General features: G+C 42.1%; 1 gene segment (V, D, J or C); it reads right to left on the reverse strand.

The window, feature by feature from the left end:
* Window positions 1–1527: 1527 nt before the first annotated feature.
* Window positions 1528–6517, reverse strand: LOC120034267. The segment is given in 5 exon segments: window positions 1528–1538; window positions 2200–2302; window positions 2731–2832; window positions 5969–6324; window positions 6427–6517. Coding segments are annotated over 5 exon segments (615 nt in total).
* Between the last annotated feature and the right edge of the window lie 7539 nt (window positions 6518–14056).

Consider the following 14056-nt stretch of genomic DNA (forward strand, 5'->3'; position numbering starts at 1 on the left):
TCACGATCGTCAATGGGAGAGAGAGAGGACCAAGGCGCAGCGTGTGGAAAATACATCTTCTCTTTATTAGAAGAAGGACAACGAAACAAAACAACAAACAGACGAACGTGAAGCTATCAAAGACTAAGTGCAAACATGCAACATAGACACAGACAGACTACTATACTAAACATAAACCCAACTACTCTAATAAACCCCCTAAACCTTACAACCACCCTAGACACTACAAAAAACACATACATTCCCCATGTCACACCCTGACCTAACTAAAATAATGAAGAAAACAAAGAATACTAAGGCCAGGGCGTGACACTGTGTCACTGTGTCTCTGGCACAAAGTAAACAGCAGAGTCTTCAGACTGTTCGTCTGGAGATACACCTGCTGCTTGCTGTTGTCTCTGGAGATGGTGAACTGACCCTGAACAGACTGGGAGTAGTAGATAGTACTACCACTGCTAATATAGGAAACCCACTGCAGATCTTTTCCAGGAGCCTGTCTGATCCAAGCTGCATAAATATTTCCACCAAACCCAGAATATGATCACATCAGTTTGTGGGATTCTCCAGGCTTTCTACCACTGGTCCAGACTCAGTTAGTGTCTGACCCTGAACACCTCTGGAGTAAAAAAGTACTATTAGGGATAATACATGGACTCAAAATCTCAGCAAATATTCTGTTACAAATAAAAATGGTCTAAAAGTGTTCCTGTCAATCCTATTGTCATCAGCAGAAACACAATAGTAAACGTCATGATGAACTCTTAGTACAATATGTCTCTGTTCCTTAGACTAGGCAGGGCTTCAGCCCCTTTCCTCCACTCTGCAGTGAGATAAGTAGTGACGGAAGAGGTCAGAGTTTTGCATTGACTCCTCCTTACAGGGCAATAGGGAACAGAAAAATATAATATATAATATAACGTATATGCCATAATATATTTGCCATTTAACAGACGCTTTTATCCAAAGTGACAGCCATGTTTGCATACATTTTAGGTATAGGTGGTCCCGTGGATCGAACTGACAATTTTGTGTTATATGCCCTAAAGCATTACTATTCAAGAGAATGGATAACATTTGAATGTACATTATGAAAAGGTGAATTAATCCCCACATTTGGGTTTGTTTTTTGTTTGTTTTTATGTACAAGCATCACCAGGACATTTATAAAATGTGCTTTAGACATAATGTGATATGATGGAGGGGATCACTACTGCTTTATCAGACATTCACATGTTTACATGTCTTTCTTTGATTTAACCTAGCTCATCCTCTAAAGGATTGGAGAAAGATGGTAGATAACTTCTGTACAGGTCCTGTGTTGGTTTGTATCACTGTGGTCATCGAGCACAATAATACACAGCTGTGTCTTCAACTCTAACAGGACAGAAACTGCAGACTGAAGTCCTGCTGGACATGTCTCTTTTAAAGATTAACTTGTTTTTTGTGCAACGTTTTGGTAAAAACTACCATCACCCCAAATATAAAAAATACATTCCATTGGTTTCCCTACAGGCTGCCGGTTCCAGGCTACCGCGTAGCTGTAAGAGAATACACAGAGATAGCACAACTCTACAGTGCACATTTGTAAAAAACAACAAAGCAATTGATAAGATTCCAAATAGTATACATCGGTAATACTTGTTTATGCTGTTGATAGAATTGCTTCTATTATAAATATAATTTTCTTTGTCATCATTTCATTCCATCCCCAGAATAACTTACAGGATACAGCTGCCAACAGCAGCAGTACTGTAACAGTCGAGAAGCAGGTGGTAAGTTTAAGTTAGTCGAAACGTTGGTTATTAGGTTATTAAATTATTGCATCTGAGCTCCTAGAGTATGCGGCTCTTCTTTTCTTTTGTAAGTTTAATGTAAAGATACAATGTAGGAGTAGCGTCTAAACATGAACAACAAACAATACTGCCTGGGAAAGGAAACTAAGGGAGTGCCAGATAAAAGGGGAGGTAATGGAGTCCAGGCATGCGTAATGATGAAGCACAGGCGTGCGTAATGATGAAGCGCAGGCGTGCGTAATGATGAAGCGCAGGTGCATGTAATAAAGTATCCCAGGACCGGTGGTTCGAAAACCGGCAACGTGGAAATCACAGATGATGTTGGGATTCAGAATGTCCTCCACCGGAACCCAACACCGCTCCTCTGGGCCATACCCCTCCCAGTCCACCAGGTACTGCAGCTGACCCCCACGACATTGGGAGTCCTGTAGGGATCTGACCGCATAGGCGGGAGCTCCCTTGACGTCCAGGGGGTCGGAGGGGTGTCGTGGGGACAAGGAACCACTGACCTGAGAAGGGAGACATGAAAAGATGAGATACGGTAGTCACTGGGAAGCTGTGACGTATTCGTCACCTCGTTGACCCTCTTCTAGCATACGAAGTGCCGGCTCATGCCATCCGCTGGATGATGCTACTGTCCGGAAGGTGAGCGCACACTCGGCAGCCGTCTGCTCACCCCCTCTTTGCCCTCCGGTGGATGATCAAAGCTACCTCTTAACCGAGCCATGAACCACTCATACGAATCCAGCTCCTCCTCTTTCCCAGACAACCGCGGTCCATTCCTATGACTGCCCAGTCAGCAGAGAAATAACCGTGGCAACCTTTGACCTCTCGGTGGTAGGAGCTCCCATCTGTTGCACAAAGTATAGGGAACACTGTAGTCGAAAGCCACTGCATTTAGATGGGGTGCCGTCATATTTATCCGGGAAGGACAAACGGTCATCGCTGAACTGGGCTGGTGTGCTGGCTCGCTGGATCGACTGGTGGTAGAGTATCCTCCACTAGTTGAAGGCAACGCCTCTCGTAACGACGTTGAATGCTGGATGGGAGGAGTGGGAGCAGACGTGACAAGTAGAGATGAAGGGATCACGGTTTGTTTTGAAGCTAAACTAGTGGGAGCTGCTTTTACAGCAGCTGAGTGAAAGACAGACACTTCTCTTTATATACAGAGAGGAGAGTTGCTTTGCATAGAGTGAGAGAGTTGGCTTGAAAGGGAGAAATAAATAAACGACTAGTATCACTGTGCATGCTTATTGGAATGGTTGTTACTTTTTGGAACAGAATGAGAACAGCAAAATGTAATTATTGGCTTCCCAATGAGACCTATACTGTACTTGGTTCATTACAATATTTACTTTAATAACCCTTATATTCTACCCAGAAGTATGTTCATTCTTATGTTTGCTGATGTAATACCTCTGAATTACATACATTTGAAATCTGATTTCGTTCAATAAGCGTACCTAATTGTAAGGCATTACAAAATAAATAGTTTGAGCTGCTTGACATTGATGATAATTTTACTAAATGACCACATGTATTATTGATACTGTTGGTTATTTGACATGTTAACTTCTCTGGGATAGGTGGGACGGTAGCGTCCCACTTGGCCAAAATCCAGAAAAAATGTAGCGCGCCAATTTCAAATATATTACTATAAAAATCTATCTTTCATGAAATCACACATGAAAGACACCAAATGAAAGCTACACATGTTGTGAATCCAGCCAACATGTCTGATTTCAAAAATGATTTACGGGAAAGCACACCAAACAATTATGTTAGCTCAGTACATAGCCACAGAAAAACACAGCCATTTTCCCAGCAAAAGATGGTAGTCACAAAAACAGAAATAGAGAAAAAATGAATCACTAACCTTTGATGATCTTCATCAGATGACACTCATAGGACATCATGTTACACAATACATTTATGTTTTCTTCGATAATGTGCATATTTATAACCACAAATCTCGGTTTACATTGGCGTCATGTTCAGAAATGCCTCTAAAATATCCGGAGTAATTACAGAGAGCCACGTCAAATAACAGAAATACTCATCATAAACGTTGATGAAAGATACATGTTTTACACAGAATTAAAGATACACTTGTTTTTAATGCAACCGCTGTGTCAGATTTCAAAAAACTTTACGTAAAAAGCACACCATGCAATAATCTGAGACGGCGCTCAGATTTAACAACATTTCTCCGCCATGTTGGAGTCAACAAAAATACGATAAATATTCCCTTACCTTTGATTATGTTCATCAGAATGCACTGCCAGGAGTCCTAGTTCCACAATAAATCGTTGTTTTGTTCGATAATGTCCATTACTTATGTCCAATTAGCTACTTTTGCTAGAATGTGTAGTACACGTGTCCAAACGCTCGCGCAGATGCAGGCAAACGTCGGACGAAAACTTCAAAAAGTTATATTACAAGTAGAATAAACTGGTCAAACTTAGTAGAGAATCAATCTTCAGGATGTTGTTATCATATATATCCAATCACGTTCCAACCGGAGCATTTCTTCATGTCTGTATAAGTAATGGAACGCAAGGCGATATCATGAGGAAAGAGCGTGAGCAAGAACTGGCAATCTGCCAGACCAATGACTGAAACACCTCCCATCCGGCCCCACATCACACTAGAGGCTTCATTCAGCTTTCTACAGACTGTTAACATCTAGTGGAAGGTGCGGGAAGTGCAAACAGATCCATATATTACAGGGAATTATATAGGCGATGACTTTAACATGACCAGTCTCAGAATTCTCACTTCCTGTTTGGATTTTTTCCATATGAGTTCTGTTATATTCACAGACATCATTCAAACAGTTTTAGAAACTTCAGAGTGTTTGCTATCCAATAGTAATAATAATATGCATATATTTGCATCTGGGACAGAGTAGGAGGCAGTTCACTATGGGCACGCAATTCATCCAAAAGTGAAAATGCTGCCCCCTATATCAAAGAAGTTAACTAACTTTGAATGGCATCAGGTGTATTTCCAGATGCTGTTTATTATTGATGCACGTCAAGACACAGTGACACAGGAGGCTGCAGCGTTGTAGGAAAACTGATCAAGCACTTCTCTTAGAAGAAAAAGTTTCAAAAAGGGTTATTTGGCTGTCCCCATAGGATAACCCTTTGAAGAACCCTTTTTGGTTCCAGGTAGAACCCTTTTGGTTCATGTTAAACCCTTGCCACAGAGGGTTCTATATGGAAACCCAAAAGGGTTCTACCTGGAACCAAAAAGGGTTCTCCTACAGGGACAGCCAAAGAACCCTTTTGGAACCTTTTTTTCTAAGAGTAAGAGAAACTGATCAAGCACTTTTCTTACAACGCTGCAGCCTCCTGTGTCACTGTGTCTTGACGTGCATCAATAATAAACAGCATTGGGGATACACCTGCTGCTTGCTATTGCCTCTGGAGATGGTGAACTGACCCTGAACTGACTAGGGGTAGTAGAACTACTACCACTGCTAATATAGGAAACCCACTTCAGTCCTTTCCCAGGAGCCTGTCTGATCCAAGCTGCAGAAATGTCACCACAACATTGCATAGATCTTAATTTGAGCCAGTTTTCTTCATCAGGAAAATTATCCTGCAGCAACAGGAAATGTGGATTATAATTAATGGACATTTAAATCAATTCTGACATTTTGAAGTGGAAATGAAAAACTTCAGAAGCCTTTTTAAACCTTTAATACACTACGGTTTGGCATGAAAATTCGCAGCATTCTTCTCTCTGTTATTTTCTGATTATTCATATGGGATGTTCAGACTAGAATTTTTATTTTATACAATCAAGAACATCACAGAAACAAGAAAATGTGCCTATGTGGGACAATACAATTAGTATCCCCTCTTGGAAGTCTATTGTGGAGTTTCTCAAGGATCTATAATTGGTTACTGTTTTTAGTTTATTTCTGTTTCATGATCACATTAATATAAAACTGTCCGATAAAGATGTTCAAAACAGAATAGCTAAGATGAAGTCTGAGTTGCATAAAATGTACTTCTGTGTTAATGTAAATAGTATGTTTTCACTTTCACTGTTCATAATGTTTGTGGATGTTTTATGTGGATAACATTGATATCAGTGGACAGTGTTTCCACTACTGTTGCAGTGTGTGTGTTTAAAAAACCGATGCGCCTCATTGCCCCTCATACTAGGTTCAGTGTTGACCAGTTTTTGTACGGCGCTGCAGGATCCTGTGTCACTGTGTCTCTGGCACAATAATAAACAGCAGAGTCTTCAGTCTTCAGGCTTTTCACCTCTAAGTACAGCTGGTTTTTGGAGTTGTCTTTGGTGATGGTGAACTGGCCCTGTAGAGACTGGGCAAATATAGTACCAGTGCCAGTGTCAATGCGGCCAATCCACTCCAGTCCTTTCCCTGGTTTCTGACGGATCCAGTGCATGTAGTAGCTACCCATGGAGAATCCAGACACAGTACAGTACAGTGTTACTGACTCTCCAGGGTTCTTCACCACTGACTCAGAGGAGGTGAGTGACTGTCCCTGAACAGCTGAAAAACAGAAAGAGTTTAGATTACTGTGACCCTCCAGCCAAGTTGCACAGCCCCTTTCCTGTCTCCTACACTAGAATGAAATAACTCGAGTTAACTCACCTGAGATGAGAGCCAGGAGGAACACACATTCTAGAACTCTCATTGTGGAAAAGTTCTAAGATTCTAGAAGCAAGGGAAGAGACTGAGTGGTCGTCGTGACTGAGGGAGATCTGTGGAGGGCAGTTATATCAGACTATTGAAATGGGAGGAGACCTTGGGTCTATGTGAATCGAAATACATTTGCATCTCTATGGTGTTAAATGTTTCTCCCCATTGCTCTAGTGGTATAATTAAAAGCATTTCATGAGTGTCAGAGGCTTTTATTGACAATTACATGGAGTTGATGCAAAGAGTCAATATTTGCAGTGTTGACCCTTCTTTTTCAGGACCTCTGCAATCCGCCCTGGCATGCTGTCAATTAACTTCTGGGTCACATCCTGACTGATGGCAGCCCATTCTTGCATAATCAATGCTTGGAGCTTGTGGGTTTTTGTTTGTCCACCTGCCTCTTGAAGATTGACCACAAGTTCTCAATGGGATTAAGGTCTGGAGAGTTTCCTGACCATGGACCGAAAATATCTATGTTTTGTTCCCCGAGCCACTTAGTTATCACTTTTGCCTTATGGCAAGGTGCTCCATCATGCTGGAAAAGGCATTGTTCATCACCAAACTGTTCCTGGATGGTTCGGAGAAGTTGCTCTCGGAGGATGTGTTGGTACCTGTTAAGCACGCCTCTGTGAAGAGGGAACGCAACACCTTGCTACAACTCAACTCTCCGTGAAGCGAAAGAGATATGGACTGTAGGTGCGAGTAAGGATGACAAAAAGGCAGAATTGACCACTTACTAGGATTTATTTCCTTACACGGTAATATGGGGAAAAGGGGCTGGACGGAACCAAAGCAAAGAAAGTAAATGTCAAACCCCCCCCCTCTCCTATCTAACCTGCCTACCCACTACTTACCTAACTTAGCACCACCTGGTGCCCTAACCAAAATACAGGGGGTGGTCCGCCCAGGTCTTACCTAGTGTGCATAGACAGTGAATATACTACGGGTATATGTATGCCCGCGGGCCTCTTGCCTAAGCACTCCCTATGTGCCTTCCCCTTCCCCCCTGGGAACAAATTAAACAGAATATCAAACAAACTAATAAACAAAGGACATCAAATGAAACAGAATATCAAACAATTATTCAAACAAAGGACATCAAATAAGCTCTAGCTGAGCAACAATCTCACACAGAACATATCAACTGCTCCCAGCAACAACTAACACAGTACATACCAACGCTTTCTGATAAACAACCAACACGAAATCACAATCAAATTCTCCAGCAATGATCTCAGCCTGCCTATGATCTCTCTCTCTCTCTCTCTCTCTCTCTCTCTCTCTCTCTCTCTCTCTCTCTCTCTCTCTCTCTCTCTCTCTCTCTCTCTCTCTCTCTCTCTCTCTCTCTCTCTCTCTCTCTCTCTCTCTCTCTCTCTCTCTCTCTCTCTCTCTCTCTCTCTCTCTCTCTCTCTCTCTCTCTCTCTCTCTCTCTCTCTCTCTCTCTCTCTCTCTCTCTCTCTCTCTCTCTCTCTCTCTCTCTCTCTCTCTCTCTCTCTCTCTCTCTCTCTCTCTCTCTCTCTCTCTCTCTCTCTCTCTCTCTCTGAACAGAACACTGGCTTTTATAGCTTCAGGTGGCAATGGTAATTAGAGACAGCTGTATCTTGACGAGGGGGCGGGGTCAGCTCTCCAATCATCAATTGGGGCCGACCAATCAGCTGCTTGGGGAGAAATTCCAGGAAGCCATCTCCTGAAACACACACAATCAAATAGAAACTACAACACAGAAACTGGGGAACGTAACAGTACCATTCTTTATTCATGGCTGTGTTCTTAGGAAAAATTGTGAGTGAGCCCACGCCCTAGGCTGAGAAGCAACCCCACACATGAATGGTCTCAGGATGCTTTACTGTTGGCATGACACAGGACTGATTGTAGCGCTCACCTTGCCTTCTGCGGACAAGCTTTTCTACGGATGCCCCAAACAATCAGAAAGGGGGTTCATCAGAGAAAATGACTTTACCCCTGTCCCCAGCAGTCCAATCCCTGTACCTTTTGCAGAATATCAGTCTGTCCCTGATCTTTTTCCTGGAGAGAAGTGGCTTCTTTGCTGCCTGTTCTTGACACCAGGCCATCCTCCAAAAGTCTTCGCCTCACTGTGCGTGCAGATGCACTCACACGTCCCTGCTGCCATTCTTGAGCAATGCTCTGTACTGGTGTTGCCTCGATCCCGCAGCTGTATAAACTTTAGGAGACGGTCCTGGCGCTTGCTGGACTTTCTTGGGTGCCCTGAAGCCTTCTTCACAACAATTGAACTGCTCTCCTTGATGTTCTTGATGATCCGATAAATGGTTGATTTAGGTGCAATCTTACTGGCAGCAATATCCTTGCCGGTGAAGCACTTTTGGTGCAAAGCAATGGTGATGGCACGTGTTTCCTTGCAGGTAACCATGGTTGACAGAGGAAGAACAATGATTCCAAGCACCACCCTCCTTTTGAAGCTTCCAGTCTGTTATTTGAACTCAATCAGCATGACAGAGTGATCTCCAGCCTTTTCCTCGTCAACACTCACACCTGTGTTAATATCCTCACCTGTTAGATAGACTGTCAGTAAGAATATTCCTGTGGTAGGAAACATGGTGATCTGTTTAGTTCTCTAAATGTAGTGGAGACAGTCCTCTGCAGAAACAGCCTTCAACACAGACATTAATCAAGAAGACTGGAGCGTTATGCATTAGCTCCTCCTCACTGGAAGGACCAATCACAAGAGGCTTTGATAAATACCTACAGTTCACCTGGTATTAGGTCATCTTGAGATGCTCTGTTATGGAATATAACAACATCGACCCTGGACAACTTAAAATGAGATTTGACATATTACTTATGACAGAGTATTTGTACAACTTGTTCCTGTGTCATCAAAGTATGTCAGAATGAAACCATCTGAATTCCTCAATATTAATTTTGGTGAATAACAATTTTATTAAGATTTATAATAGACAGTATTCCATTATATCTGAATGTGATTTTATCCTGTGATATCAAATCAAATACATTTTTATTTGTCACTTGCGCCGAATACAACAAGTGTAGACCTTACAGTGAAATGCTTACTTACAAGCCCTTAACCAACAATGCAGTTTTAAGAAAAAAAAAAAAGTAAGAGATAAGAATAACAAATAATTAAAGAGCCGCAGTAAATAACAATTACGGGCCTATATACAGGGGGTACCAGTACAGAGTCAATGTGCAGGGGCATCTGTGTCGAGGTAATTGAGGTAATGTAGGTAGAGTTATTAAAGTGACAATGCATATATAATAACAGAGAGTAGCAGCAGTGTAGAAGAGGGGGGGGGGGGGGCAATGCAAATAGCCTGGGAAGCCATTTGATTAGCTTGGCGCTCCGGTACCACTTGCCGTGCGATAGCAGAGAGAACAGTCTATGACTAGGGTGGCTGGAGTCATTGACAATTTGTAGGGCCTTCCTCTGACACTGCCTGGTATAGAGGTCCTGGATGGCAGGAAGCTTGGCCCCGGTGATGTACTGGGCCATACGCACTACCCTCTGTAGTGCCTTGCGGGCGGAGGCCAAGCAGTTGCCATACCAGGCAGTGATGCAACCAGTCAGAATGCTCTCGATGGTGCAGCTGTAAAACATTTGGAGGATCTGAGGACCCATGCCAAATCTTTTCAGTCTCCTGAGGGGGAATAGGTTTTGTCGTGCCCTCTTCATGACTGTCTTGGTGTGCTTGGACCATGTTAGTTTGTTGGTGATGTGGACGCCAAGGAACTTGAAGCTCTTAACCTGCTCCACTACAGCCCCGTCGATGAGAATGGGGGCTTGCTCGGTCCTGCTCGATACATAGGTAGGGCCTGTTTCAGGTTGTGGTTTCTCAATTTATATTGGCAAGAAAAAGTATGTGAACCCTTTGGAACTGCATGGATTTCTGCATAAATTGGTGATCAAATTTGAACTGATCTTCATCTAAGTCACAACAATAGACAAACATAGTGTGCTTAATGGCAATGTCAATGCTAAAACAGGTTATTTCCAAGTAAAGATCTCTATACATCTATGATACAGGGTCAGTATTCTCTGATCACATGATCTGGGCAGAAATAACTCTGAGCCCCTTGTTTGAGTCTATAAAGGTTTTCCTGCTAAGCTCACAAGGTCAGGAAAAAGTCATGGAATGGAGTAAATGGAACAGAGTCAAACATGTGGTTTCCACATGATCAAATCAAATCAAGCTTCATTTATACAGCACATTTCAGACATGGAATGCAATGCAATTTGCTTCACAGGAAAAAAACAAATTCAAATAATAATAATAAAACTGAATGACTAAAAATAACCCTAAGGAAAAGCAATGCTGAAAAGGTGTGTTTTAATAAGATCCCTTTAAAATATGTCCACAGTTTCGGACCCCTCAGGTTCTCTGCCAGGCTATTCCAGGCTGTGGGCATAGTAACTAAAGGCTGCCTCTCCATGCCTCCTGGTCCTAGGCTTTGGATAGTTAAAAGGCCAGTTCCAGAAGACCTACTTGTTACATAACTTAAAAGCATATCTGTAATGTATCGTGGTGCACAATCGTGGATTGATTTAAAAACCAATAGAATTCTAAAACATACAGGCAGCCAGTACAGAGACCTTAAAAACTGATGTTTGATTGATGTGCTTGACACCGTTCCATTTAAATAGATTCCATTCCATCCAATACAATGAGCCTGTCTTCCAATAGCTCATCCCACCAGCCTCCTCTGGTGTACATTGTGTTCATGTACATGTAGTTGTGTTGACAGTTGTTTAGGCTCTCAGGGGCATGTTGTGGTTAAGCCTTTCATTGGATGTTACTCTGCTGTACTGATGCTCTACTGCCCTCTGTTGACTCTGCAGCCAGTTAGATTCTCTGAGGGGTTTTTGTACAGATCCTCTACTCACTCACACCACTGTGTCTCTCTTGCACAGTAATACACAGCAGAGTCCTCTGCTCTCAGACCAGACAGCTTCAAAGTCAACATGCTGTTGCTTGTATCTTTAGTGGTTTCCATACGTCCTTCAAACCTTTTAGCATGGTAACCTAGGCCTAATCCAGAATAACCCATCCACTCCAGGGATTTTCCTGCTGGTTGTCGTATCCAGTGTGTGTGGTGGCTGTCAACAGTGTATCCAGATATCTTACAGGAGAGACTGAGAGTTTCTCCAGGCTTTTTCAGGACTGGACTGGAGGGAAAGGACTCCAGACTCTGGCCATTTAAACCTGATGGAGAGAGAGAAAGATATAGGAAAAATGTGTTGGAGAAAAAGGAAGGACGCAGAACATTTAAGGAAATCAGAAGAGAGTTTACAAAAAATATTATGTTTACAAAAAACAGTTGATGAGTAAATCCAAGCAGATCTCACATGGCAGACAGAGAGAAAGCAGCAGAAGGTAGAGTTTTCCTGTCATACTGAGGGTGGAGATATGAACTCAGCTGTTCCACACAAGACAACAAGTCAGCAGCAGAACATAAGTATATATGAACTCTGAGGGATCTGGATTTACATTATGATGTCATGGAGGAGGGACTGATGACTCTAAGATCAGAGGTCAAGTTATGGCTCATCAGTTGGGTCAGGTGTTGTCCTTGATCACATGACCTGACCAAGAAAAAACAGAAAAAACAGAGACACCTTGTAGACACCTTGTAGAGTCCATGCACAAACGGATTGAGGCTGTTCTGAGGGCAATTGGAGGGGTGCAACTCAACATTAGGAAGGTGTTCTTAATGTTTTGTACACTCAGTGTAGATTATGTAATTAAGCAATAAGGCACAAGAAGCCGTGTTATGTTCTGAACACAGTCACAGGTAAATGCCGTTGTTTGGTCTGACGCAATAGCCTGTGCGTTGGTGAAGCCTGCCAAATCTTACCACGCCTGGATAGGTATTTCACCTATCAGCTAACCACATTGTATGTTATAGCAATCTGCATAGAATTAGGAATTAGTACTTTAATAGGATCTCAATGACCATCTGTCAGTCAATGACACAGTCAATGACGTGGCACCCAACCATTGGTTGATGCATGCAACATCTGAGCAGGATAACACAACCATTCCCTCTGCAGGGGGGTCATCCGAGGGCTGATAGGTAGACAGCTTAAATTAACCCTTGTTATACCAAACTAAATGTTATGCTGGAATCAAGGGGAAATAATGTGCAAGTTCAGATAAATACAAAAGTTGATTTGGACAGCAACATGAACATGATATTCTTATGGAGGTGCAGTGATTAAAATGTTACTGCACTTTTACAATTATATGTTGGTCATTTTTTAGGGTTAATCAAGATGCTATATCAGGGAAATTGATTTATCAGAGTGCAGGTGCATCCTGGGTTAGAAGTCATGCTTGAGTAGCTTTGAACTACGACGCCCAACACTCATTTTGATAGACACACCTGATAAAAACACATTCTTAAACTCTCTTCCCTATAAATAATTAGAATCAATACATACTAAAGTACTTAGGGGGAAGTGCCCAGGACAGATATGAGAAACCATATAGAGCAATTTATTACTTTAGATAAGGGCTCATTGTTCAATGCAATTCTTGAAAAGTGTGTTATATTTATTACAAACACAAACTATGAATATGATCTGTCAATAAAAGTATGTGTGAGTAGCATTGAATATTAAATAATAGAATTAATACAACTGTTAACAAGGTCTATCATATAAATGAAATTGTGATTAAATTGTCTGATTCTTTGATCCATCTCACCATTTAATCAAATCAAAGTCAAATCGTGTCCATGTGGTTGAAACATTGTATGGTTACCAGACACCAGATGGCTTATGTAAAAGACAGTTTCTCCTCAGCTGAAACAAGGTAGTGAGAATTAGATCATGAAAGTGTATAGGAACAGTCCCTGCAGTCCCTGGGCTATTTAACTACTTTAACTGTCTATCTGAATCATCAGAGATGCTAAACTGGGACCCTGAAACACCCAGGTGACAGACTGGAGTTCACCAAGTGTGGTGCCACACAGCTGTGAGGGTCACAGAGGGGAAGAAAGAGGGATGATGTGTGTGAGAGAAACAGACACCACTGAGAAAAGGAGAGCAGGGCCAGTGTGGAACAGAATGGATTATCAAACATAAATCCTTAGACTATGGAATGGATGTATTAATAGTTACTTTTCATACATTTTGACCAAAATGATGGAAAATATCATGTTTCTGTGTGACTTAAAGCGTAATAATTATGACAAAAGTAACTATAAATATGTTTATTCCATACTCTAAGTATGTATGATTAAATAGTCACTTTATATTGATATTTTCAGTGAATTTGGTCAGAATCTATATCCGGAAACTTCCGGATTCCTTCAAAGGTGAGCCAGCCCTAGCGAATGAACGAGTGTGCCCGAGGCCAAACCTCATGCACTGGATCCATCAGAAACCAGGGAACGGACTAGAGTGGACTGGGCACACTCTGGCAGTGACACTATATTTGCCCAGTCTGTCCAGAGCCAGTTCAGCATCACCAAACACAACTCCAAAAACAACCTATACTTACAATAGAAAAGCCTGAAGACTGAAGACTCCGCTGTTTATTAATGTTCCCAACAGCCACAGTGACATGAGGCTGCAGCACTGTAC

This window comes from Salvelinus namaycush, chromosome 41 (assembly GCF_016432855.1).
Source record: "Salvelinus namaycush isolate Seneca chromosome 41, SaNama_1.0, whole genome shotgun sequence".
Taxonomy (NCBI): Eukaryota; Metazoa; Chordata; class Actinopteri; order Salmoniformes; family Salmonidae; genus Salvelinus; species Salvelinus namaycush.